Genomic DNA, 27,998 nt, shown 5'->3' with positions numbered 1-27,998 from the left:
CTCACATACGTGATATGCCCCAAGACACACACCAGGCTTGTTGTGCTAGGGGCTTGGGTTTCGGTTTCAGGTCGATCCTCGAGGTCGTGGATCCTGCTGAGGAAATACCTTCCCCTTCCTAGGCTGGAAAAAGCCTTTCTTGTGTCTCAGTCATTGCAAGGAAAGTGGGGGTGGAGGGGAGAGAGACGGAAACCGTAAGACATGGAGGAATGAAAGCGGATGAGGTAAACAGAGAGGGGAGGAAGAAAGGGATTGAAACAGTCAGAAAGAGAGGAAGGCAAGGGAGGAAAGGGGAGAAAGACCCAGATGGAAGGAGGAAAACACAAGGAGAGAGAGAGGAGGAGATGCAGACTGGTTACAGAGGATAGATGGAAAGAGAGGAAGGGAATTGTGTGTACAGAGGGGGAGATCTGTTAATGATGTTGCTGCAAGGCCGCGATAATGCAATTAAAAGCACGTCCCATTATTTATTAATAGCAGTTTTATTGCTGGAGGAGAACGGGGGGAGGAGGGAGGAAGCAGAGAGAAGCCACAACATCTCTGCTCTGTCTTCTATTGCTTAGCTCCCCTGAAGAAGGGAGTGGGCTGTGTACTTCCAAGCCATAACTCTCTGCCAGTGACACAACACCCGGCCTCATGGCATTGATTTGGCTTCCAGCCCCTTTGGCTAATGACGCACCAGAGCGGGAGAGGAGCAAGCCCTGCTCCCGTGTCCATGACATGACAGCGAGACGTATCCTCCTGCCTCCCCCAGGACAGCTCAACTGGGAGACTGGCTCCGCTCCCCGCTGCACCAGCTGGCTGGGGGCTAACTATCACCTGCCCCACAGATCACAGCCAGGATCCCGGAAGCTGCCCCCACAGCAATGGGGAGGGAGCATCCTCAGGGAGGTTTGAGACTCTGCCATGTGGAGTCGCCAGAAGGGGGCAGGGATGGCAGAAGGCAAGTGTCTGCCCATCACCTTAGCAGGAGGAGAGGGGTTCTGAATGGGTCTTGGCTTCGGGAGATCCAGCTCCCAGCACCCTTTCGAGCTGATGCGACTCCAGCCCGAGAGCACCCAGATGCCGGTGTGCAGCGCCCCTTGGCGCCAGAACGCAGGGGACGAAACCGGAGGGAGCTCAGGATAAAAAAAGCATCGGAAACAATGAAGAGGTTTGCAGGGGCTGCAGGACTGGACCTAGGCTGGCTAAGTGCCGGGGACAGGACATACCCTTCTACACACATGGGTGGGGTTCAACCCCAGGCAGGGAGAGGAGCCACTGGGGGGGAACTGGCCAGAAGTCACGGGATGAAACCGACCAAAGACTATTTTAGGCTGACGGCATAAGGCTGGAGGAGTCGTCTCCTACGGGATGTGGTGGGAGCCCCGTTCGCTCGGGATACTTTGAACTAGAGCAGCCCAGCCCCAGGAGAACCGGGAACCGGCTGGCCCTGGCCGGGGAAGGAACCTTCGAGCCGGCCCTGCTTAGCACCATGTCCTAGCTCTATTTGCTGAGCAGGAGGTGGCTCCCCCCTGGCACTCACCACCATGCCGTTGATGGAGACCCAGCAGTTGCTGGGGAAGTCCTGGAGCATGGGCACGAGGAACTGGAGACAGCCATCCCAGTGACACAGCAGCAGCATCATGCCGATGAGGTTAATGATCCTCATCACCGCGCTGGCCAGGTCGTAGGTCATATGGAAGATCTGCCAGGGGGAAACAAACAGCATGAGACCACGGTGCCCAGGCCCAGCCAGTCCTCCCCCTGCTGTCCCAGCCTGCACCGGCCCACTCCAGGGGGAGCAGCACCCGACAGGGGGTGGGGGGTGCTGCAAAGCAGTGCCCTGTACCAGGCACACAGCAGCAGCTTCCCTAGCGGAGAAGAGTTGCAGGGTTCATTGGGGCCTTTCACTCCACTCTGACCTGGGAGATTTGCAACCCCCTCCCCTGAGCATCAGGCTCATCACACTCGTGTGGCACCTGATTCCAAGCCAAATCTGGTGCTCTCCAAGGGTTCCCGAACCTGGGCTGAGCTGGGAGTTTGCAACCGAAACCGGGCAAGCTCCGCAGGGCTCCGGCAGCAACGCTCTGCACGGCTCCAGGCCCAGCCGGGGTTCAGGAATCACCTGCTGTATGTTAACAGAGAGGACTTCTTTCCTTCTGCCCCTCACGTCCTCTTACACACAGGACCAGAATCAGGGGGGTCACACAACATGGGCAAACTGGTGCCTTGTTAGCCTGCAGCCACCTGGCCAAAGAGCTAGGGACTATTTAGCTGCCCTCATGGACCATCTGTACTGTCTCCATATGCCTGATAGCAATGCTGGGTCGGTCGGTCGGTCAGTCTGTCTCTCTCTCTCTCACACACCCCCTCTCGCCGCTTGCTTGTTATATCCACAGTACAAAGAAAGCCATTTCACATGGGTTCTGATTCACAGCTGCTCATGACGCTAACGAGCCAAGACAGGGCTGCTTAGCACAAGAAGCGCCCGCTTCGAAATTCCCAGATGCTCAGGAACCATGGGTTCAAATCCCAGCTGGGTTAACTGAGCTGGTCACATTTTGAAGGGGAATATATCGACTTCCACGCAGTGGAAGGAGACTTTAAAGCGCAGAGTTTTTGCACCGACATTAAAGACACCAGGGCTCTTTCTTTATGGGAATATTGGCAACCCGGTTGGGCCAATAGGGCAACAGACTCCTTTGGCATGAGTGGCACTGTTTATATACAGGACGGGCACATGGCTGCACGATGCTGGCAGATGCTGCGTTCTTCTTCTCATGAATAAGAGCAGGAACTCTGCAGCCAGCGGCCGTTGTGGGCCCATCTTTTCACTGACATTTGTTCGCTTGAAAACGGCCTCTGTTCCCGGCAGGAGCCTGCCGTGATTTTAGGCACCTGGGCTTTCCCTTCCTCCACTGCCACAGTCTGGCTACATGTGCTTTGCGTTTAGTCTTCCTGCTCTTGGGCCCCGATCCAGCAAAGCTTGAACAGCAACGATCCCTAGCTCTCCTCAGCAGATCATAAAGTGCAGGCAGTACCATCACCCCCATTTTACAGATGGGGAAACCGAGGCACGGAGCAGGACGGGACTTGCCCAAGGCCACCCAGCTGCCCAGTGGCAGAGCCTGAAACAGAGTCCAGGTGTCCTGAGTCTCAGCCACTAGGCCACCCTGCCTCTCTCTCCAGCCTGTAAACTCTGCTGCCTAGAAGGGATGAATCGTGGGGTTTATGGAAAATGTGCTCTCTTGCAGCCAATTCCCCTTCCAGGACCCTGGGCTCCTGACGGATTAAAGGCACCACAGGATTAAATACATTGGTCTCTGGGGTAACACGAGACTGCAAGCATCGTATCTCCATGTATGTTTAACCGGGCCCTCAAAAATGATACCACCTCGCACTTTCTACCCGTAGATCTCACGGCACTTTCCAAAGGACGGTCGTTACCCCATTGTATGGATGGAGAAACTGAGGCACACGGAGACGTGACTTGCCAAAGCTTAACCAGCAGGAGTAGTACCTAGGTGTCCTAGCCGGTGAGAGGAATAGACTCCAGGGGCCCTAGCCCAGGGAGTCACATCGCCTCTCTACTACTAACTACTACTCCAATGACTCCATTTGAGTTACGCTACGGCTGGATTTATCCCCCCATGACCCCTCAGGGGCACACCCAGAGCTCCCCCAAACTGAACAGGACACAAAGCACTTGGATCTCCCCCCACTCCCAACCCCATTTCAACATGCTTTTCACCCCCATAGGCCTGGCAAATCAAACAGAGAAGCCCATCCACCAAAACAGCAGACTGACCCTTTCCTCTCCTTCCCGCACCCAGGCAAAGGCCACTGTGAAATCAGGGCATGTGCGGGTGGGGGCGGGGGGGGGGAGGAGGAAATTATGCCATCCGAGTACCAGCCTCATTGACAGCAGAGATGGTGCAAAATTCAGAGCCAGATTTCCACCCTCAGGGCTGTTAGGATCCTATTCGGCCTGTTCGACACACGGGGCTGAAATGCGAGTAGCCTGTCTGGCTCCAGGTTCGAATCCTGAAAGGCCCAAAGCATAGGGAAGTTTGCTTTGGAGGGCGGCGGTTGGGGAGTCTCTAACAGAACAGGCCAGCAAAGGACACGGATATGGAAGCGGGTTCTCACCGCGGAGCTAGAATCATTCGTGGTGTAACTCCCAGAACATAACCAGGTGTGACGGAGTACCAGGAAGGAATCAGACCTCTGGCGTGGAAATTCACTGGTTAATTTCGGTGCTGGGGGATAACAGGGCTGGTGATGAGAATATGCGAGAGTCCCATCACCAGGGGACTCTGCTAGCAGCCCCCACGGGCTGTGGTTAGCCAGCTGCTGTGGGCCCAAGTCCCAGCAAGTTAATCCCACAGCAAAGCTCCCCCTCCCCTCCACCCCCAGATCATTGGAACGGGGTGGAAAAAGCCAGGGGACTGAATTTCCCCTCTCACACCAGGTGAGCTGGAGGGTGGGGGGCTCATGGTAGCAGGTCTCAGGAGAAAAAGAAGCAGTTCTTTGCTATGCTGGCATAACCCTGTAGTGTAGACGCAACCTACAGTGATAAAAGGGGTTGTGCTATAACCGCACAACCTCCCCGAGCGATGGATTTTTCTCACCCTGAGCGCCGTAAACTTAGACCAGCCGAAATCTGCACCTTGCACAGACAGATCTTATGTTACTGCCCCATTAGGGATAGTTAAGAGCTCAGCACCTACCTAGAAATGCAGAGCCCGCAGCATTACCGGCCACCCTCCAGGAGGCAGGCTGCACACAAGTTTTAACCTGAGCGCGAGGCAGGGGCCAGCGATGTGAGCAGACTCCGGGGAGCTGACTCCGGGGAGCTGGGATCCTCCGTTGTAACGCAACAGCGCCTCCCACTTTGAAGACCTGGGGCACATCATTTCGCCACCGCTTTCCAGCATCGCCTTTCATTGGGGAATCCAGCTCACGCTAGGGCCTGACTTTAACATATCGCGCTGAGCTGCCCCTGCTGCAGCGGAAGTTGCCAGGAGTTGTGGGCACTCTGAAAATCAGCCCCCAGACCTCTCCAGTTGGGCGCTAAAAACATATACCACTTTTGGGAGCGTGGCCACTAGTCTGCCTCAGTTCCCCCCGCAGGAATAACAGCATCTCCTGCCTTGCCAGGGCTCTGCGAGAATGAGGTTGCATTTGCCAAGCACGGGGAAAGATAATTAGCACAATTTTATCAATGAGGGCTAGAAATGGACCCACGCCCACATGAATGGGCATCCTTCGGCTTGCCGGGAAGATGCAGGCCGGGTGCCTAAATCTGCGTTTGCTAAAGAGCGGTTGTGAGCAGTGAGAGAGTCACTTTGGGAGGAGACCTGAGCAGGCTAGAAGAGGAAAGGGGTGGACCAACCTTTTGCACGGTGCAGGCACGGGGTTTCAAAGAGTCTGCATCCTGCCAAGCTCAGAGGATAAAACCTGGGCCAGGCTGACTGGGGGATCACTGGGTATGACTGAGGCCCCCAGCCAGCTCCACACAGGGGCCTGCCCACATGGATCAGGACCTCAGGCTGACTGGGGTCTCACACCCAAGGGTGCATCTAGGATGCATCTCACAGTTGTTAATGCACTGATCGTCACAGCAGCCCTGGGAGTAGGGAATGGCTGTTAACCCCATTTCACAGATGGGGGCTCAGACCTGCAAAGGGATGTAGCGATTTTGGAGCACTCGGCCTTCAGTGACTTGCCCAAGGAAGCCCGGGGCAGAGCAGAGAATTGGACCCGGATCTCCCAGGGGCTAGCCACGGAGCCACCAGTCCTCTCTTGGGCCCATGCCTAGGGTTAAGATGTGAGGCATCATAGAGGGTTTTAGCCTCTCGAGCGGACAGATCTGGGGTTCTCTCAGGGAAACTGCTTTGTGTTTCACTCTCACTGAAGGAGCCACTCACTCAGCTTCCCTCACTTATCAAACACTGGGGGCTGGGCAGGGCACAGCGGATCCAGCCATGGCCCTCTCTGGCAGCAGCCCTTTCCCACTGGTGGTCGAACTCCCTCCTCCTGAGTGGAGCAGACGGGACAGGGCCGCATTGGGGATGCCACTCCTAGGGGCACCACGCTCTGCAGCCCACCCCTCGCCCAGAGCACCCCGGCAAAGTGGAAACTCAGTGCAGCTGCCTGGCTCCTGAATCCCACTGGGCTTCTGTTTCCAAGGCCAATGAGACAGGCTCCTCCCCTGCCTGGGGCTTTTCTAATATGTGACACTTTGTACGGCACCACCTGGCTGAGGATCTCAAAGCAATTGACAAACAGGGAGCAATTAAGCTTCACAATACCCCTCCCCCAGTTTTAGCCCTGTTCCACAGATCAGGAAACTGAGGCACGGAGCAAGGATGTGCCCACTGTCACATAGCGAGTCAGTGGCAACTGGCAGAAAGTCAGCTGGGACTGGACCCCAGGAGTCCTGCCTCCCAGCCTTGTGCTGAGGCACCAGACCATCCTCTTCCTCCTTCTCGCACTACAGAGGGGGTGCAGAGCAGGGGATGCAACACGTCTAAGATCACACCACACACCAGGGGCTGAGCTGAGAATAAAAGCCAGAACACTTAGGCTGGAGCTGTGAACACTTACCCCTGTTCCTCCCCAGCATCGGGTGCATCCTAGCAATTCCTACATGCTTCCCCTGTTGGATCCAGCATTGCCGCCGCCTGAATCAGGATACGGGCCAGGACTGACCATTTTACCCAGGACTGTCCATAGCCACATGACAGCACACAGGGGACTAACCCGTGCCAATGACTCATGGCGTGTGGCACAGGAATTAAAACGTTTGTTCCTTAGCTCAGAGCAACTGTTGTTAGCTTACATTATGGCACGACAAAGTCCCCAGCTTGAGAGCATCATGAGTTTACCCCCCTTTATCACCGGTGACGTGATCCAGTGGTTAGAACCAGGGGGAGGTCGGGGTGGGAGAGGAGACAGTCCAGGACTTGCTTCTGCAGGGGCCTTGACAGTGTGAAAACACGCATGTCAATAAACTCAGAAGATAGGAGCCAGGAGGCAACAAACAGGCAGGAACACGTGTGGGGGGGGAGTCGGGGGGGGGGTTATGGGTGTTTCATAGCACAGTCTCCCCACAGGTTGAGGGTGAAACTCCCCTGTCTCCAGGAACTGCAAGAAGGATCCTGCAGCTCAGATCTAAGCTAAGGCTTTTCCATAGCACGCCCAGATGCATGGGATTTTTACATTATTTCCCAACCCACATCTGCCCTGCACCCAGCATCTTGCACTGTTTCAAAGACCCCAGAAGGGAGATATTAAACGTGCTTCAAATCCTCTCACTCGCCTCTACCTAGTTTAATGCCCAGACCAAGGAAGCCGTCCCCCCCTTCCCCCCCAACATCACTAGTGCGTGAGCCTGGCACCCCCATCCCACCGCTGCAGGGCTGGTCTCTGGAGCCAGCCCTCCTCAACCAGCTCTGCGATCTCTCAGCAGCGGCTTGATACAGGCTTGTAACTGCCACGTATGAAATCTTAACAGCGGGAGACGCCAGCCTCCAGAGCATCAGTCGCCTGGCGGGTCTGGGCACAGCTGGGCACTGTGGGACATGGACCACTCTGAAACCGATGCCGGCCATACCCCACCAAGGGCACCTCCGGGAGAAGCCAGGGGAGCCACATTTTCTATCTAGGTTCTTAGAGAACAGCCCATCCCTGTGGAATCTGAGCCCGCACACCCGCTGGCAGGACTGGGGGGAGCAGAGGGAACGCTACTCTGCACTGCGAGAGGAGACAATCTAGGGAGTCTCTGACAACAGAGATACCGCTGAGTGTCCACAGCAGGGCCTGGGGTAGGCCAGCATGTCCCAATGGGAGTGTGTTTAAAGGGGAGGGCGGGGGGCAAGGACAAACCTCTCAACTGTTGGCCATCATCCAAACTTCCAGTAAAAACCCCCAAGTCTCTACCTGTTAGAGCAAACCTTGTAAACACGCCCCACATGGGGCCAATGCAGCAGCATCTGCATGAGTCTGCAGAGAGCCTGAAACAATTGCTTGGATGTGGGAATGGTCCTTTGTTTCCAAGGGTGACGATGACACTGTAACATCAACACGTCATTATGACACTGGGTCATCCAAGAAGAGGAAGGATGAGTCCGGGCGGGGAGAGAGACAGGAGGGGAGAGGGATGAATGAAGGCCTTTAACACAGCACGGGGCGGGGAGGGGGCATTCTCTGGTTGTCAGGGCTCAGCTTTCAGAACGGTGGGACAGAGGCACGTGGGCGGACCATGCTCACACAGCACGCAGGGGATTGACTTCCCCACCGAAGGACATGGGACGCTGCAGGTAACCAACCCCTCCCCCCAACATGGCAGCGTGTCTCAGAGCCTGGGTCAACTGACTCGGACTCGCGGGGCTCACACTACAGGGCTAAAAACAGCAGTTTAGACGTTCCCGCTTGGAAGGAAGGAAGCAGGCGGCACGAAATTAAACATTTATTACAAACGGCCACCCGCCATGGTTATTAAGAGGAGCTATCTGACGGGGAGGGAGCTGGCCACAGGCAGGGCTGCTGCATCCATGCACGACACTGACAGGAGGGGAAGGAATTACAGACGGAATAGATGGAAAAAAGCTAACAGAGCAGCTAGTGCTGCCGGCCGAGGCTGGTTTCCTGCCGTCGTGCTCCTGGCAGGTTAAGGAACAGGGGATCCAGGAGATGGGGGTTCAGTTCCCAGCTCGGACACCAACTCCCTTGGGCCAGTCCCTTTCTCTCCCTGGGCCTCAGCGCCTCAGCTGTAAGCAGAGATAAGGAGTCTTCCCTTCTCCCCGGTTTCAGCTCGTTAGCTGGGGGCTTGAAGTAGAAGAAAGCCCCACTTGAAGGCTCCCAAACTATTGAAAGGGATATTACCCAATTCCTGTGTACTACCCAGTGGTTCTCAACCGGGGTACCCGTACCCCTGGGGATGCGCAGAGATCTTCCGGGGAGCAGGACATCCACTCAGCTAGAGATTTGTCTAGTCTTACAACAGACTACATAAAAAGCACTAGCAAAGTCAGCATAAACTAAAATTTCAACCATTGACTTGTTTACACGGCTCTGGGTGCTGTACACGGAAACGTAGGTACAGTATTTATATTCCAATCGATTGATTGTATAATTATATGGTAGAAATGAGAAACAGCCATTTCTCAGTCACAATGGGCTGTCATGCTTTTGTATTTTTATGGCGGATTTTGTCAGCAAGTCGTTTTTAAGTGAGGTGAAACTTGGGCTACACAAGACGAATCAGACTCCTGAAAGGGGGACAGGAGTCTGGAAAGGTTGAGAGCCCCTGTGCAGGGACTCAGAGGGAGGGGCAGGATGGGAGAGACGGTGGATGATGCACAAAAGTGAGGCCCAAAGCAAGAATCTGGATCCACTCTGTAGCCCTGCATGTATCAGCATCAGCTCCCCTGCCCGTCAGGTGCAGGGAAGTAGCTCCCCGGAGCTCTGGGCAACAGGGGGTCCCACAGACCCTGTGCTTACGCAGAAGGAGTCGCCTGCGTCCAACAGAGACAAGGGAGTGACAGAGCTGTGCTCTCCCCCTAGTGAGTTGGGTCCGGTGCAGGGCCACTCTCCCTGCTGACAGGACTCGACAGCAGCGAGCGGGCTGTCAGCTCTGATCCAGTGTGAGCGGCGCTTCCTTGGCGGGGTTCCTCACAGCACGGAAACCTGCAGCAGGCCGCATGGGGCAGCTTCGGCTTTTTGGGTCCCCGGCCAAGCGTTCCAGCAGCGACCCAACCCAGGGCCCCGTGTGTGGGCCAGGCTCAGCAGAAAGCAAGCCCAGAAGCCCATGCTGCCCTCCGAGCTGGGTGTGACCCCCCAAATCCCAATCTCCCTTTAGAGCAGGGGATGCCACTTGGATCCCAATCCCTGCCCAACCCCAGCAAGGAATCGGTGCGCTCCCTGCGGGCAAGGGCAAGGTGAGACCGTCCCCGCTCCTGGCCTTATCACACCCACAGCCTGTGACATCATGCTTATGACATCAGACGCGACATCACAGCCGGCAAACTGCAGGATGGTCTCTGCAGGCCCCAATCGTTCCCAAGTTCCCTGGGATTCAAAGGCCCCATCACTGTGATGTGTCAGCCTCTGCTCTGCAATGTGCCGGGGAAGGAATCTAAGTGCCCGATCCCTTGTCCCCATTGCCACCCAGAGAGGGTTTAAGGATTAGGTAAATGCCATCCCTATATTACAGGTAGGGAAACCGAGGCACAGAAAAGCAGCACAACTGAGGCAGTTTGGCCAGAGTCAGGTTTAGAACCTGGCAGCTCCTCGCTCTGGGCTCTGACCATTGCCCACCCCCCCCCACTGGCCCCCTGTTCCAACTCCCTTTAGACCCAGATCCCATTGCCAGGAAATCCTCAATTCAGATGCCATAAGCACCGACCCCGGTGGGAGGCAGACGCACGTGCGTGAAAACATGGCGGAACGTGCACAGACGTATCCGCTGCTCTTTGCTAATCAGCCACTGACAGCCAGTCTCCGTGAGGCTGTGTGTGTGTGTGTGTGGGGGGATCACGGGGGTGTGTGTGGGGGGAGCATTTGGGGTCACCTAGGCAGAAGACAGCCAGGCATAGCGTAGGTGGCACCATCCATGTAGGACTTGGCCAAGGCTCCCTTCCCAGAGCCAAGCGTCGGGCGTCCATGGAGCAGAGCTGAGATCGGGTGTCTGGCTCTAGGTCATGGGAAAACTCCTCCTAAAGTCTGGGATGAGGCCCAGCAAACCTGTCTCTCCACAAGGCCATCAGGAGCCGGGCGGGGAGCCCGGAAGAGAAAGGAGAGTCCGGGGCAACTGAGGCAGGCCCAGCCGAGGCGTCTGGGGCGCTCGCTCCCCTTCCTGCTAGCGGCGAGGCAGATGGGGATGGTTTTGAGAGGCCATCTTCGGATGGGAAGAGACGAGGGAATTTAGGGACAAAGCAGCTGCCTCTCACAGCCTCCCCCGTGCACGGAGATTTGTGGGGTGAAGCAAGGGGGCTGGGCTCAGCCAGCACAGAGCTAGGCATTTCAATCAGTCCCCTGTCAGCAGGAGGGCCAGGGCCCGACTTTCAGAAGGCAGCCCCAGGAGCCAGGAACTCCCAAATCCTAACGGTTTATTAGCACCCCCCTGCTCCCTGCCAAAACAACCACCCAGCAGGGGCAGAGAGAAGGGCACCTGCCGGGTGGCGCTACCCCGGCACTTGGCTCCTGTTTAGATAGGCCGAGGCTGGTGGTTTGCAGCCCTGGGTGGCCGTGACCTTCAAAGCTCAGCCCGGGCCCTGGAGCTGCCAGCTGCAAAACTCCAGCCCAGAGCCCCCGACCTCGCCAGGCTGGACTGCAGCGGAGAGGAGCGGCCGGGAAAATCCGGGGGGGGGGGGGGGGTCGGGCTCCTCTCTCCCGAGCTGATGTCACCGTGCCCAGCCTCCGCACTGCAGATCCTCTCAGCGCTGGCTGGGCGGCAGAGCCATTAGTCAATCCCACCCCTGCTGCCGCTCAGAGCCGTTCCCTGCGAGGAGAGGGGCACCGGCGCTGCCTTCGCACCCCGCATTCCCTCACCCGCTGGCTCCCCAGAGAGAGCCGCAAAGGGCGAGAGACGCCAGGGAGCTCACGGCCCACCTCGGTCCCCTGCCAGCCCAGGGAGCAGCGGGCGACGGGCCCCGCTCCCCGTCACACAGACGGCGATCCCACCGCAGCCACCAGCCCCTGCAACACCCACGCAGCAGAGCGGTCAGGAAACTCAAAGCCACACGCGCCGGCAACTGGTACACAACCCGCCACACACAGAGAGAGGCAACCGCTACACACACCGGCAACAGTACACACCACACGCGCCTGCAACTGGTACACAACCCGCCACACACAGAGAGAGGCGACCGCTACACACACGGGCAACAGTACACACCACACGCGCCGGCAACTGGTACACAACCCGCCACACACAGAGAGAGGCAACCGCTACACACACCGGCAACAGTACACACCACATGCGCCGGCAACTGGTACACAACCCGCCACACACAGAGAGAGGCGACCGCTACACACATTAGCAACAGTACACACCACACGCGCCGGCAACTGGTACACAACCCGCCACACACAGGGAGAGGCGACCGCTACACACACCGGCAACAGTACACACCACACGCGCCTGCAACTGGTACACAACCCGCCACACACAGAGAGAGGCAACCGCTACACACACCGGCAACAGTACACACCACACGCGCCTGCAACTGGTACACAACCCGCCACACACAGAGAGAGGCGACCGCTACACACACCGGCAACAGTACACACCACACAGGCCAGCAACTGGTACACAACCCGCCACACACAGAGAGAGGCGACCGCTACACACACCGGCAACAGTACACACCACACGCGCCGGCAACTGGTACACAACCCGCCACACACACAGAGAGGCTACCGCTACACACACACACAAAGGCTACTGCTGCACACACCGGCAACCAGTACACACACACACACACCCCGAAGCTACTGCCACGCACACCGGCAACAGTACACACACCATACAAAGGCAACTGATATGCACCCCACCACACACAGAGAGAGAGGCTACTGCTACGCAGACCAGCAACCAGTACACACACCACACAAAGGCAACTGATATACACTCTGACACACACACACACACACACATCCGCTATGCACACCAGCAAACAGTAAACACACCACACACAAAGGCAATCGGTACACACAATCACAAAGTACACACACCGGCAACAGATACACACACCAACAACCGTCACATACTCCCCACACTGAGACAACCAGCACATACACCGGCAACTGGCTACACACACACAAACTGCACATGCATGGCAGAGGCACATCCCAGCTCGCCCGCACAGCCCCAGGTGTACATAACACACCCCCCACCACCTCGGCAGCGTAGATGAGGGTAAGGGAGTTTTCCTACTTCTCAGATGGGGACTACGGGGTTTAGTGTAGTTTACCTACTTCTTTTTTTACCGCTACACCCCTAGCCACACAGCTACATGCCAAACCCTCACCTGCCCCCAACACCCGCATTTACAGTCACTCGCCCTGGAGCATGTTCCTTAGCACTTACACAGCACTTTGCAGGCACTTAAGTGCTATGGAGGCAAGAAAAAACAGCAATGAATCCTCCCAACTGTCTTTGTGAGACAGCCTGTTTTACAGAAGGGGAAACTGAGGCAGGGAGCGGGACGGGATTTGCTCAAAGTCGAGTCAGTGGCAGTGGTGCTCCGGTTCACTAGTCCACGCTGTCTCTGTGCACGAGGGTGGGAATGTGCACACACAAACACCTGTGCCTAGACACACGGAGACACGCCCAGCCACACACGGATGTCCATTCACATCTCTAGGCACACAAATGCACAGCACACACTTATCAGAGACACAATCCCGGAGGTACTCGCGTCTCCCCGTGCGTGCACTGGACAGCACACTGAATCCACACACGTGCTGCAGACACCTGCGTATTAGACTGTCAGTTCTCTGGGGCAGGGACTGGTTCTGTTTGTACAGCGCCTAGCGCAGCAGAGTCCTGATCCATGACCCAGGCTGCGGGATGCGATCCTCTCCCAGGGCTGACCTCCATTGGAAGGACGGGCCTGCCCAATTCAAAGGGAGCCTCAAAAGACACCACCCCCAAACACACACACAGGCGGTTGCAATGTACGCCTCAGGTAACCACAGCCCAACTCCCTCCCACACCAGACATGGATACGGAACCACAGGGGCAGGTGCCTGCAGGCTTGTCAGCTGGGCAACGCTCAGCCCGGGGCGGGAAACGGGGGGCGATGATACGCACCCTAACTACTCCCCCCACCACCATCACTGTCACCAGCCTCTCAAGCTGGGGAGGAGCTGGCTATTCAGGCTGGCACCCTTCATAGACTGGTGTCCCCAACCATGCCATCTCTGGGGGGTGGGGTGCAGGGAGCAGAAGGAGATGCAGGGGTAGTACATGGGCAGGGTGGGAAGGGCTTAACAATAATCCAGGCGGGCCACAAACTGAATGAAGGCAGGAGTGCGCTCTAGCGGTTAGAGCAGGAGACCGGAAGTCAGGATTCCTGGGTTCTATTCCCAGCTCTGACAACGTCTCGAGCAAGTCATTCGGTTCATGTGCCTCAGTTTCCCCAGCTATGTGGGATACCGCCAGGGATACCAGGAGACTTAGCTTAGGGTTGTAAAGCACTTTGAGCCAGCGAGACAATAAGTTAGACTCAATCCCATTATTACTATGACGACAAGAAAATCCAGGCCAGGACAGTTGTATTAGTGGCAGCCAGTCATCACCATCTGACGGAAATTTGGTGGCCTGTGTGAAATGAGTTTGCCAACTCTCAGTCCATTCCCAGCAGGCAGGGGCCCAAATCAACAAAACCCACTGCACGTTTGGCAGCAAGGACTGGCTTTGCAGAGGGGCTGATGGCATAGGGCTCTTCAGCTGGCGTTCTAAGCAACCAGCACCTTTGGCTACAGAGCCATAACTCGCCCCTGCTTATCCACCTCCTCGAGCTGAGGGGCCTGAACTCATCCATCTCAGCCCTTTGGACTCGGGGCGAGAGCGCCAGAAGAAGCTGCCTGTGCGCTGATGGAGGAAGGGAATGCAACCCAGCCAGCCTCAGAGGCAGGCAGGTGCCCAAAGGCCATCGGGCCAAGAAAGACCCCTTACCTCTTCCCACTGGTGGATGTAGCGGATAAGCCGGGAGAGGCGTAGCAGACGCAGCAGGCTGAGGATCTTGGTGAAGCGGACGATGCGGAGGGCCCGGGCCGTTTTGTACACCTCCGAATCGATGCCCTTCTCCACGATGAGGAAAATATAATCCACAGGGATGGAGGAGACAAAATCCACCACAAACCAGGTCTTCAGGTACTTCTTCTTAATCCTCTCCGGGTCCAGGATGATATCCGTGTTGTCCTCGATTACTATCCCCGTGCGGAAGTTCAGCACCAGGTCCATGAGGAAGAACGTGTCGGAGACCACATTGAAGACGATCCAGGGGGCCGTGGTCTCCTCCTTGAAGAAGGTGATGCCCACCGGGATGATGATGAGGTTGCCCACCATGAAGAGAAGCATCGTGAAGTCCCAGTAGAACCTGGAGAGGCAGAGCAGAAGGAGACATCACCAACAAGCCCTCTGGGTTCCCTCTTGGTTTACTGTGCTCCCCCGCCCCTGCCCATCCTCACAACAGCCTCCTGCAGGCGGGACCCTCCTGGGAAGCGGGCGTGAGAGGCCGTGGAGCTCTCCCTTGTCAGGGGAGGAGGCATCTCCCATGTGAAGGGAGCTCCTGAGCCCTGCAGAAATAGACTTCCGGTTGGGGCTCCGAGCAGCACAGGGTGGGGCGTCACCACGTAAAGGGTCGATTTGCCAGCTCTGCCCCGGAGGGGTGGTCTGATGGCAGCATTTAGGCACAGTGGGCACCATGCCATGTGGTGCCTTGACACCAGACAAGCCCTCATCCCACTTCGCTCTCCTCTCCCTTGCCCCCGCTCCCTGCCTCGTACCTGCTGTTGGGCTGCTGGGAAAAGTTTCCCCATGTGTCCCGTCCCTCCTGCCCCAAACCCAGCTCTCTGGAACCTGCCCCCGCTTCTCCTCCCTTCCTCCACCCTCCTCTTCATGTGGCTCTGTGCTTGTCTTGTGTAGGGCCTGACTGCAAACACATGCAGTCCAAGGGCTGGATGAGGTCACCCGTGGTGGGGGTGTCTGCCCCGCAGAGTGTGGATTTCTAACGCTAGGTCTGTGCACATTCAGGGTGCTGGATCAGCATGGGGCTGGACCATAAAACGGGGGCTAAGGGGATGGAAGGAAGACGGAGCAGCAGGAAATGGAGCGAGATCCTGAGGGATCTGCAAACCCCCATTGCTTGGGGCAACCAACCAGGCTGGGGGAGGCATTATAGGGACAAGGGGCATGGACCCCAATTCAGCAACCTGGGGTCTACTGGCCACTCAACTTCCTGAGCTCCACACGGCTCCTTCGTCCTTCCTGGCCATGCCGGGAAGGCAGTGCTGGAGCTGGGAACAGAACCCAGGAGTCCTGACTCCCAGTCTCCTGCTCTAACCCCTTGAGAGCGCTTCCCTTCCGAGAACAAACAGCTTCCTGCCAGATCGGGGCCCTCTGACCTGGGGCCATTCAGGGCCGAGAGGTGGAAACTCTTCAGAACTGACTCCAGAAACCCCCTCTCCCCAGCTCCACATGGAAGGGGGGAAGTGGTGGGCAGGGGAAGGGAGCCTCGCTCGCTCTCTCAGGGACTGCGTGGCCCCTCGTGCACACAATGCTGACAGCGGCATGGGCTGGCGTGTTGCATGGCAATTTATTCAGGTGCTTTTGCCTCCAGAGAGAGGCTGGGCATACGCTGGTTTGAATCACGTACAACTGCAGCTTAAGCCAATGCTTCCTGCAACCTCCGTCAGAAGGAGGGAGGCGGGAGGAGGGTCTACTCTCGCCTCCCCAATGTGTTTTCTACCCGTCCCCAACTCCCCCAGCCCTTCCCCGCACCTTCAGGCCAGGAACGACCTTTCCCAGGTGCCTGCAAGGTTGAAGCAGAGACCCACAGCCCCATCCTAACATCAGCATGCTGCTCCCGTCTCCTCGTTAACATGGTGCTCACTCGCTCACGCACCAACCCCTGGCAGCGGAGCAATCATGTGTCTGCGCAGGGGGGCTGGGGGCACAGAGAGACCGCTGCGGGTTTAACAGGCCGATGCTAAAGAAAAACCCTTGCACACCCTTCTCTCTCTGAATCAAGGAACGCAGCCAGTGGGCCGGCCCTCTGTCTGACCTCAGGGGGTCTCTGAGCAATTGGCCGTGTTGGCTAATTCCCAGCCTCTCCTCCCCCGTGCACCAGACACCTGGCTCGATAAGATAACGACACGGGGCCAGGATGCATTTTTTGCCGCCGGACATGGTGCTGCGGCGCCGACGACCCTCGTTTTCTGCACAGGAGACGGCAGGGATGGCATCACGGCAGCGAATGATGGCAATTTATTCGTGCAGTTCCTGGGGGCACCTCGCCGCACAAAAGGTCTCAAAGCCGCAGGACCCAAGCAAAGGCAGGTGCAAGCCACTGAAAACCCAGAGAGGGGGAGCAGACGGGTACATGGTCACTGCTGGCTGAGGAGCTAGTGTACATTTGGGGGAGGGCGGCTGGCTCTCCTCCTCCCCCGATAAAGGCTGGCACGTGAATAGAGGTGAACCTGCATCTTTCAAAGGGAAAAGCTAAAGTCCTTTTGCAGCCAGCCCCCTGGCCGTCCTCCAGCGACAGCCTGCACCTGAGACGTTCCCAAGGCAAGAGTTAGCGAGGTCACCGCTGCACAGTTATGACGTCAGAGCACAGTGAGGGGTGCGTCTCCAAGGTACCCTTCAATTATCCCCAGAGGCTGCAGAGGGAGTAGACACAGCGGAGAGGAGAAAGGGGCAGTAGGGTCTAGTGGCTTTGTACTGGGGCGCCTGGGTCCTATTAGCAGCTCTGCCTCAGCCTTCCTGTATGACCTTGAGCAAGTCACCTCATCTCTCTGGGTCTCAGGGTCCCCCTCTGGCCAGTCAAAGAGGTAGCGACGGGTGGCAAGAGAGCTCCACCAGGGGGGCGAGTACGTGGTTGGGATTCCAGCTACCCAGAGATCACAGGATCCAAGTGCCTCACCTGTAGGAACGAGGGTAGTCCCGCGACTCAGGTATTATCCCCATTCCACCAACAGGCACCTGAGGCAGAGAGCGGGAAGCGAGCCCAGGGCTCCCAAATTCCTATGTCGCACCTTAACCGCAAGACCACCCCCCTTCCTCTTCAAAGTCCCAGGGGGGACTTAGAGTTCAGGGAACGCTGGAGTAGGGGGAGACTGATGGAGGTGAAAGGCCCCCAGATCCATTAACAACTGCACAAGCCAGCTGGCCCCCTTGCCCCAAATTCTACACGCTAGATCCAAAAACACCCCGAAGACTCTCGAGGGTAGCTCTGCCCGGCGAGTTTGCAGCAAAATGCTCAGGATTCCAGGGGACCCGCCGAAGCAAAACTTTCTGTCCTGGCCTCCGCCCGCGTGCCTCTGGCTCACTCTCCGGGCGTGCCCAGCCACTTGGCGCCAACGCTCAGGGTGGCCGGCAGCCAGCCTCGTTCACACAACGCCAAGAGGCCCCACAGCGCTCGCTGGCCGGGACACGAGGCGAGTGATGGAGGCAATGGAAAAGCTCTTGCAAACTGAGTATTTAGAGAGCTGCAGTGGCTCTGCTAGACCAGGCTCCAGGCTGGCACTTGGGGGTGTAGCCGAGAGGTGGAAGGTCTGGGGCGAATGAAACGGCTGATAGACTGAAGGAAGAAGTCTTCCTCCACGAGGCTAGAGATGGAGGGGGCAATATCTTGCGTTACTGGCTGGGAACAGAACTCCCACCATAATACTTCAGAGCTAGTCTTTAAGTGCTTTACAGAGAATTCATTGAGTCTAACAGCACCCCAGGGAGGAAAGGAACATCGTGCCATTTGATGGGGGGAACAGAGGGGCAGATCCCCCAATGTAGCTCAGGGCCAGATTGCCAAGGGCTCAGCACCCACAACTGGAGACAGATTTTCAGAACTGCTCCTCCCCCGTGCAGGCCCCTAAAGAGTTGGCCAGAGCTGCCCAGCACCCAATGCATGGGGCTCTTGGGAGAATTTGGCCACCAATTCAGGTGCCTAACTGGAAATAGAGCTCTTTCGAAGGAAAGTTTGGCCCAGAGAGGTTCAGGGACTCACCCAAGGTCAGGTAATGAATCAGTGTCAGAACCAGGTGCGCAGCTGAGGGCTCATTGTAAACTGACCCCTCTTTACACTGCAAGTCCCAGTGGGCATTAGCCAAGCAGAGCTGTGAAAAACAGAGAGAATAAATCTAGACACACCGGGAAAAATTCTCCTCTGACCTGAATCCCATTGCAACCCCATGGGAATCAGGGCCAAATATGGCCCACTGAGACTGACAAACCAGCCCTGATCACTTACTGTGTTTTCAGAAGAGCTATGCTGTGTAATCGCATAGCAGAGCTGGGTAAAGCAAGTTAGTAAGTATTCCTCAGGGGAGAGTGAGCACGTGGAAGGAGGGATCCATTCCACACTACTGAAAATATAGTTTTAAAAGCAATTAAAGATGGGATATGAGCATGTAAATTCTGGGCACCTCTTCCATTAGGCACCCTGCTCCCTGACTTAACAGAAACCCAACGCTCAGGAGAGAATACAAGATTATGAAGACAATGGATTGCAAATTCTGTGGGACAGGGCCTGTGCTTTTTTGCTGTGTTTGCACAACACCTAACACAATGAGGTCCTGGCCCACGAGAGCAGGCCTACCCCAATACAAATCGTAAATAAAAACAGCACGGCCAATGCCAGTGTTCTCAGGGAACGGTGGGAAGGGAGTTACTTGTCCCAGAGGCTTCAGAGTTCTCGACTCCCTCGGCGCAGAAGCCTGCTGCAGAAGTTTGCACTAATCCTTTTTAATTTTGCCACTGGAATTTCAAGACTGCAGACGCAACAACAACAGAGCAAGCCATCAGGTCATCCCCATTCCCCCTACAAGCACTGCTTCTAGGATGTATTAGCAGGAGTGCTGTAAGCAAGACACGAGAAGTGATTCTTCCGCTCTACTCCGCGCTGATTAGGCCTCAGCTGGAGTGTTGTGTCCAGTTCAGGGCGCCACGTTTCAGCAAAGATGTGGACAAATTGGAGAAAGTCCAGAGAAGAGCAACACAAATGATTAAAGGTCTAGAAAACATGACCTATGAGGGCAGATTGAAAAAATTGGGTTTGTTTAGTCTGGAGAAGAGAAGACAGAGGGGACATGAGAACAGTTTTCAAGTACATAAAAGGTTGTTACAAAGAGGAGGGAGAGAGATTGTTCTCTTTAACTTCTGAGGATAGGACAAGAAGCAATGGGCTTAAATGGGAGCAAGGGAGGTTTAGGTTGGACATTAGGAAAAACTTCCTAACGGTCAGGGTGGTTAAGAACTGGAATAAATTGCCTAGGGAGGTTGTGGAATCTCCATCATTGGGGATTTTTAAGAGCAGGTTGGACAAACACCTGTCAGGGATGGTCTGGATAAAACTTAGTCCTACCATGAGTGCAGAGAATTGGACTAGATCACCTCTCAAGGTCCCTTCCAGTCCTCTGATTCTATGGTATGATTCCTCCTGGGCAGAAATCGCAAGCGCATTAGAATTCAGCACCAAGGACAGCTCACCGTGGTCAGAGATTCAGAGCAGGGAACATTTGTAAACTAAACCCCAGCAACAGAATGCCAGAGAAAATGAAACAGAGCAAGCAATCATCAAATATTTTTCCAGTCCAGCCTAAAATATGCTTCATTACCAGAGTGCAGAAAGCAGAAATTTTAGGGTGAGTCAAAAGAGTAAACAAGCAACACATGCCGGTTCTTTCCCTTCTATTACGCGAGTCATCCCCCCTACCATTAACCAATGCAATGTTTAATTAGCCATGATGCTGCTTGAAGATTAATAGCCATCAGGATAAATAAGGATTTAAAGACACAAAGAGCAAGGTCCTGATTTTCAGGAGTGCTGAGCCCCCACATCCTCAGCACCTTTTAGATGAGGCCCTAAGGCCAAAAGTGGCATACCAGTTGTCTAAGGTTAGGCTCCTATATCAATATTGAGGTACCTAAGTACAAACAGCCTGTTTTTCAGAAATGCTGCACACCCACATATCCAACGGAAGTCCATGGGAGCAGTGGGCCATCACCGCTTTTGAAAAAAGGAATCGGGCCACTTATTTAAGTGGGTTTAGGAGCCTAACTGTAGGAACCAGGTTGAAAAGTTTGGCCCCAGTGTTTAAGATACAGTGAGCCCTACATTATTGAACCCAATCTCAAATAGTCAAGTACACAAGGTTTCCAACACAGCTGTGTGTGACATTTCATTGGTTACCAATTTCCTTTACGGATCCTTTGGGGGTTGCTTTGCAGCATTCTTAGCAGTCATTAAAAAAAAGTTTCCAAACCCTTAAAACACGTCCCTGAAGCAGTAGCTGCTAGCTCATGTTCCTGATGAACAAACTACTAAGTCTGTCTCCCGTCTATCAATTATGACCACTTTGCATTAATTCCACAGCAAGGAAGAATCACCAAGGATATCAGTAATAACCAGTTCATCAGAGCGGTCTCTCAGCTCAGAGAGAGAGGGCACCATATAAATATGCAGCTAAGATGTCCCTTTAAAAACACCACCACCAGAAACAACAGGCCAGACATCCCAGGGAAGCAATACAAATTCTGGTAAAGACTACTAGAGCAGTAGCTGCATGCTTTGCAGCATCAAAAGCCACATGGGCAACTTGCCATGGGTATAAAGGGTTCAGCTAACTGGCACAAAATTGTTTATCTAAAACACACACCTGCCATAACACTTGCTTTGACATAGCCCTGCCTGGTAGTTCCAAAGCCATTGCAGGGTTTTCTTTTGGGTGAGGTCCTGCTGGGAAAGCATCTTGCTCAGGTTTATTTCCCATCTGCAGTTGCAGGGAAATGGTGCCTTTGAGTCAGATTACAGGACTCCCAGTCACTCCTTTGGCAATTTTTGATCCTCCGAGTAAACTCCGAGTATATCTACACCAGACAGTCCCAAAGCAAATACAGAGACACACACACATTTGCCACTGCAACTAACTGACTCATCCAAAGCGTATTGCTCTCGTTTCTAACGTTCCGGGGTTGTATGCATGCTTCAGGACTTAAACCAAGCTCTAACTACTAGAAATCAGGATGCACCCTAACGTGGGGACAGATTATTCCACATCTGTCTACTGTGGGGTTTCCTGCACCTTCCTCTGTAGCACCTGGCACTAGCCCCTGTCAGAAACAGGATACTATACTAGATGGTCCTTGTGTCTGCCCAGTGTGTTTGTTCCTACCGGCTGGCTGTAAAACTCTTTTATAACAACACTTGATGCTATTATAGTGTCTTATAAATCCACAGATCTCAAAGCATTTAGCAAACATGCTTTGGTGTATGACATCTCCTGACCCTCCTATGTCTCAATTTTACAGATAAACAGGATAAACTGAGGCTTAGAGAAATTAAGCAATTTGCCCAAGGCCACAGCAGAACTGGGAATAGAACCCATGAGTCCTGACTCTTAGTTATCTGTCCCATCTTAGCTTTAAAAATTTAGCTTCAACTGGGGATAAAAGTGCTAACTAGACACTTTTTAAAAGGCACCAGGAACAGGAAATAAATGGAGAGGGTAACACAAGACAGCTCATCACTGGGTGGGTCAATTCTGCATTATATGTTTCAGCATGTAATTTACAAGGTTTTTATCAGATTTGCAACTAGTGATAGGAAACAGCCACCCTGTTGCCTCCTAGTAATTCAATATTTGTGTAAATAGGAACTTTAGCTCCTCGAGCATATCTCCCCCTTGCATTTTGCATGAATAATTATAGTGCTCTGCCCGTGATGAGATACATTCTGCAAATGGGTGCGATTATGAAGTGATGTCACATATGCAGATGGGAATGATTTTATCTTAAAATGAGAAAATGGATCTTGCAAGGAAAACATTGCTGGAAACATATTCCATTATCCTGATCAGATTTTGGGATGAGAAACCGCATGTAGAGTGGAAATCAAATAAAGCCAAATCTGTATGCACCTTGATATGATTTCTGAGATAAATTCTTCACGGATTTTGCTCTCTCTGTGTATGTATCAAATCAGTGCATTTGTTCTTTTTATTCTGCACCTAAAGGCCCCAGGTGAGAGCAGAAGCCATTGCACTAGATACTAGCGAATGAGTCCCTGTCCACAAAGGGTTTATAGCCTAAATAAACAAAACAGACAAAGAGTGGGAGGGGGAAAAAAAAAAACACAGAGAGGAAGTGATGTGCCCATGGTCACACAGCAGGATGGTGGCAGAACTGGGAACGGAACCAGTGCTCTTGCCTCCTAGTTCTTTGCCCTCGTTGCTGCCTACCAGATGACCTTGTGATTGAAGCACATCACAACAACACACACATGGATTTTTATTCCCAATTCTAACACTGACTCACTGCATAATCTTGGGCAAATCTCGTAGTCCCCATTTCTGCCAGGAGCTCTGAAAGAGCAAAGCCTGGTGCCCAGGCAGAACCCCCCTGGCATCTGGAGTTTCTGTAACCAGGACATGGATTTGCGGACACCGAGCCCATTGCAGAATCAGGGACTTCAGTGTCTTGTCTCCCGTAAAATGGGATAGAAGAGGAGGAGATGTTTCACTGGGGAGTGGAGCCGCACAATGGATAGTGTTTGCAGAGCACTGAACAAAAGCGCCACAAAAGTGCAAGGCACTGTCTGCCCTCGGCTCTTGTTAAAACACAATTTTAAAGAAATGCTTAGAAATGGTCCCAACGTCTGACTGCGAGAAATAGCCCATGGGGAGCAAGTGTGTTCTTCATGGCACTATTCATTCCTAATTCTCTTAAACATAGCCCGAGCATTGCCACAGTGATCTCATTATGACAAGGTCAAGACAGACAATGGAGATGAGACTACAATGTCAAGATGAAACAGATCTCAATGCAAGTTGTGGTCTAATATCATTTAAACTCACCACCCCAGATAACGTTAGAACAAAGCTACGACAAATGGAATGAAGGTGGGGAGAAGGGGGGGGGGGAACAGGGGAGAGAGACACTCAGGGGCAAATTCTGACCTGAAACCACTGGGACTGAATTGATTTCTATGGAGTCGATCCTTCCCTTCTACAATGGTGCGAATCACGCTTTTTATGTTAGCTGCTTGTTCTGCATTAATGCCTCAAGACAAATGGTGTGTGGTGGTAATTGACAAGGAGGGCAAAGATAGAGCTCGCTACAACAGAGACTCATAGAAAAAGATTAATGACCCTACAGGTTGTTAGAATGGGATTAGTGAAGGCCATATATCAGGGAGCCTTTCCTCTGAGTATGTCAGTCATGTTTCAGCTCTGCAGCATATATGGCCCCTTCCCTGAGAGGGACCCACACCATGGGGAGTGGGGGAAGGGGATCCACTGGATAGGACCTGCTGGAGAATTCCTGTAAGGAATCACAGTCAGCAGACAGGAGCTACAGTCTTCTGAACTGGGGAAACACTACAGAAAAATTGACATGCACTGCGGCAAACATGTAACCAGAGGTCACCTACCAGACAGCCTGTACCTCCAAAAACCACAGCCCGATCCAATCCAGTGCCCCCTCTCCATTGGGAGTCAGGAAACCCGAGTTCCATCCCTTGCTAGGACACTGGCCTGCTGTACGACCTCAGCCAAATTGTTTCCCCCAGATTCTCCTCCCACCCTTTGTCTGCCCTGTCTCTTTGGGGGGCAAGGACAATCTCCCACTACATATTTGTACAGCCCCTAGCACCACGGGGCCCTGATCTTGCAGGTGCTGTTAGGATACAAATAATAAGTAAAAGCGGCAAAGAGTCCTGTGATTACCCACGAAAGCTTCTGCGCCAATACGTCTGTTAGTCTATAAGGTGCCACAGGACTCTGCCGCTCCTGTGGATCCAGACGAACACGGCGACCCCTGGGATTAATAATAAGGAAGATCCTCCAAAATCCCCACACACAGCTTTGGAACCCAGTTCAATCCTCTGCCGAGATGCCCATATAAACAGACAGAAAACAGCAGCAGAACCATGAAGGAAATAAAAGAGCCCGGTGGTTCAGGAAACAAGGTTAAGCGGCTACCACGACAGAGGGGCTGGAACGAACTACAAGACTGTCTGTCCGCTGCATGGGTGCTCTGGATCTCCTCCTCTCCAGAGGTGGAGACAGCCGGCATTGCTGTTAGACCCCCTCCAGCCACCCACTTACAAAATGCTGCCGGAGAGAGATGCAGGTAGAGCAGGAACAGCAAGGGAAGGAGGAAGAAAATGGTACCTAAGCGGGCTTGAGCACCCAGATGTCTGGTGACCGCTGCATCTTCTGTGCAATCTTTTGCCTTTGAGAGTGTGGGTCGTGGGCCACTTTTCAGCCCCCCAATAACAACTGCAAAAACCCACATAGCTGTACAATATTTGATCAGATCTCCCCTCCCCCCCCCCCGAGCAGCTTGAATTTAACTCTGCAAACACTGGGAGCATTCAAAGCTCTCCCGAGGGCTTGGCAAAGGAGGCTTGGGGGGGGACGGGGACAGAATACTGTATGACACGCCAGATGGAAAGGACACAGACACTGCTGCAGTAGCTTGCGTTCTGCTTTGTGACACCCAAGGGGCTCTAATCCCATGGCGCTGGATGAAAAATCTTGCTGGAAACCCTCGGCACTGAGGACCTGGCTTCACCCACCCTGGAGAATTAAAGCTAGGAACACAGTCTGGCCTCATTAAAACATCCTGTAGTGCAGGGGGGGAGAGGGGCAGAGAGAGACACACAAAGCTGCTGCATCACTGATGTTTAAATAAGGGGAGAGGCCAGATCCTCGGCCGCTGCTATGCTCACCCCACCTTCCACCGCTCCGTTTACGTGGCCAGCCCAGTGCTGATGGCAGGGAGAAGGAGATTGCCCTAAGAGGTGCAGCTTCCCTGCACCAGCTGTGAAATGTTAGACGGGGAGGGGGACGGGGGGGCACCATCGCCCACTGGGCTGAGCCACATTTTATTCCTGCTCCTTGCAGCTGCCTTCCCATTTCTGCCTCTCTGGGAGTGACCGTGGACAAAGCTGGGTCTCTGAACACTGCTGGGTCACTGTGATGGCTTCCTGTTTGGTTACAGGCACCTGGGTGGGAGGGCAAAGAAGTTCAGAGGCCTCCCTGGGCAGAGGAAAAGCCCGGCCCAGGGGCAAGGCGAAGGGATGCCCTTGTCAAAGGCACCCAGCTTGGATTCCTCACTCCCTGTCCCCAAGGGACGCCGTAGGCCTGGTGCCCGCTCAGATGGGGCTCTGTGGGGCTCTTGCAGCTGCTTCAGCTGGGGATCAGGGACTCCGTGCCCCCAGGGCCAGACAGGAGGGGAAGGTGTAAAACGGAGCCCGAGCTCCTCTCAGCCCCTCCACTCTCCAGGCACAGCTCAAGGTGCCCTCTCACCAAAGTGTCGCCCAGCCTCTCAGCCAGCCCTGGCCTCTCCCCCTGGTGCTCAGCTGCCTCCCCACCCTGGAGGGGCTGATCAGTGGGATGGGGTGAGGGGAGGGGGGAAGGAGATAAACCAGGTCCCCCTGCCCCTCTGGCTCCCCCAGAACCTGAAGTCGCTGTAGTGGTGGATGATCCTGTTCCCTCCCCCAACCTGGGCTCCCTGTCTCTCTCTTCCCCCTCCCCCATCCCGGGTTCACCCCCCTGGGCTCTCTGCCCCTCTTTTCCCCCCGCATCCCTCCCCGGCCTCCCCCTGTATTTGAGGTCACTGAAAGGTTGATCTTGCCCCTCTTCTTTCCCCCACCCCCGTATGCACGCCTAGGCTCCCTGCCCCCCCCCCCCCCCCCAGGATCTCCATCTGCCCTGGGGGTCTAGGACCAGAAGTCACTGTAGGGGTGGATGGTCCCGGTCCCTCCCCCAACCCTCCCCAACCTGGGGTCCCTGCCCCTCTCTCCCCCCCACCCCGGCCTCTTCCCCCCAGCCTCCCTGCTCCTCTCTCCCCCCCACCCCGGCCTCTTCCCCCCAGCCTCCCTGCTCCTCTCTTCCCTCCCCATCCCGGCCTCTTCCCCCCAGCCTCCCTGCTCCTCTCTTCCCTCCCCATCCCGGCCTCTTCCCCCCAGCCTCCCTGCTCCTCTCTTCCCCCCACCCCGGCCTCTTCCCCCCAGCCTCCCTGCTCCTCTCTTCCCTCCCCATCCCGGCCTCTTCCCCCCAGCCTCCCTGCTCCTCTCTCCCCCCCACCCCGGCCTCTTCCCCCCAGCCTCCCTGCTCCTCTCTTCCCTCCCCATCCCGGCCTCTTCCCCCCAGCCTCCCTGCTCCTCTCTTCCCTCCCCATCCCGGCCTCTTCCCCCCAGCCTCCCTGCTCCTCTCTTCCCCCCACCCCGGCCTCTTCCCCCCAGCCTCCCTGCTCCTCTCTTCCCTCCCCATCCCGGCCTCTTCCCCCCAGCCTCCCTGCTCCTCTCTCCCCCCCACCCCGGCCTCTTCCCCCCAGCCTCCCTGCTCCTCTCTTCCCTCCCCATCCCGGCCTCTTCCCCCCAGCCTCCCTGCTCCTCTCTTCCCCCCACCCCGGCCTCTTCCCCCCAGCCTCCCTGCTCCTCTCTTCCCTCCCCATCCCGGCCTCTTCCCCCCAGCCTCCCTGCTCCTCTCTTCCCCCCACCCCGGCCTCTTCCCCCCAGCCTCCCTGCTCCTCTCTTCCCTCCCCATCCCGGCCTCTCCCCTCTTCAGCCCCCCCCCAGGGTCCGGTACCTGAAGTCGCTGTAGGGGTGGATGATCCAGGCCCCCGCCGACTTGACCCGCTCCTGCTCCCGCTCCACCGCCTTCTGGGAGCCGAACATCCGCAGCGAGAACTTGTTGACCCCGGGCTGGAGCATGGCCCCGAACTGGCGCTGCATGAAGCTCGCCTGGCTGCCGCGGGGCTCGCCGCCCTCCTCCCCGCCGGCCCCGTCCGGCCCCCCGGGGGAGCCGCTCTCGGTCTCGGCCCCGCTGCACGAGAAGGAGACCTTGGGCTCGCGGGGCGGCTCGGCCTCCGGCTCCCCGCGCCGGCACTCCCCGTTCGGGGAGCCCTTCCCGGCCCGCCCGCCCATGCTGCCGCCCCGCAGCTGCTGCCCGCGCTTGGCCCCCGGGCCCGGCTCCTCCCCGGCCGCCGGCCGCTCCTCCGGGCCCGGCGCCCCGCCGCCGCCGGCAGCCGCCTCCCCGCCGCTGCCCGTCCGCATGCTGCAGCCGCCGCCTGCCCGCCCGAGAGCCGCAGCCGGCGAGTGGCGAGCCCAGCCCGGCCGGGGGCGGGGAGAGGGGCGGGGAGAGAGACAGAGGCTAGGAGAAGAGGGGGCAGGAGGGAGAGACAAGGAGAATAAGGGGAAGGAGGCAGGAGGGATGGGGAGAGGGAGAGGGAGACGAGGAGGAGAAGAAGAAGAGGGGGAAGGAGGCAGGAGGGATGG

General features: G+C 55.7%; 1 protein-coding gene across 1 annotated transcript in view; it reads right to left on the bottom strand.

The window, feature by feature from the left end:
- HCN2 (hyperpolarization activated cyclic nucleotide gated potassium and sodium channel 2) overlaps positions 1–27,680 on the bottom strand; it is a 45,451-nt gene extending 17,771 nt beyond the window's left edge. The window contains exons 1-3 of the mRNA XM_073323915.1: positions 27,310–27,680; positions 14,672–15,095; positions 1,526–1,687 (exon numbers count right to left, since the gene is read on the bottom strand). Of these exons, the coding sequence (XP_073180016.1) occupies positions 1,526–1,687; positions 14,672–15,095; positions 27,310–27,647 (924 nt within the window). The 5' untranslated portion in view covers positions 27,648–27,680. The remainder of the gene's footprint in view (positions 1–1,525; positions 1,688–14,671; positions 15,096–27,309) is intronic.
- Between the last annotated feature and the right edge of the window lie 318 nt (positions 27,681–27,998).

The sequence above is a fragment of the Lepidochelys kempii genome, chromosome 25 (genome assembly GCF_965140265.1).
Source record: "Lepidochelys kempii isolate rLepKem1 chromosome 25, rLepKem1.hap2, whole genome shotgun sequence".
Classification (NCBI taxonomy): Eukaryota; Metazoa; Chordata; order Testudines; family Cheloniidae; genus Lepidochelys; species Lepidochelys kempii.
The sequence above is the reverse complement of the archived record's forward strand: the minus strand, read 5'-3'. Positions and strand labels throughout refer to the sequence as shown.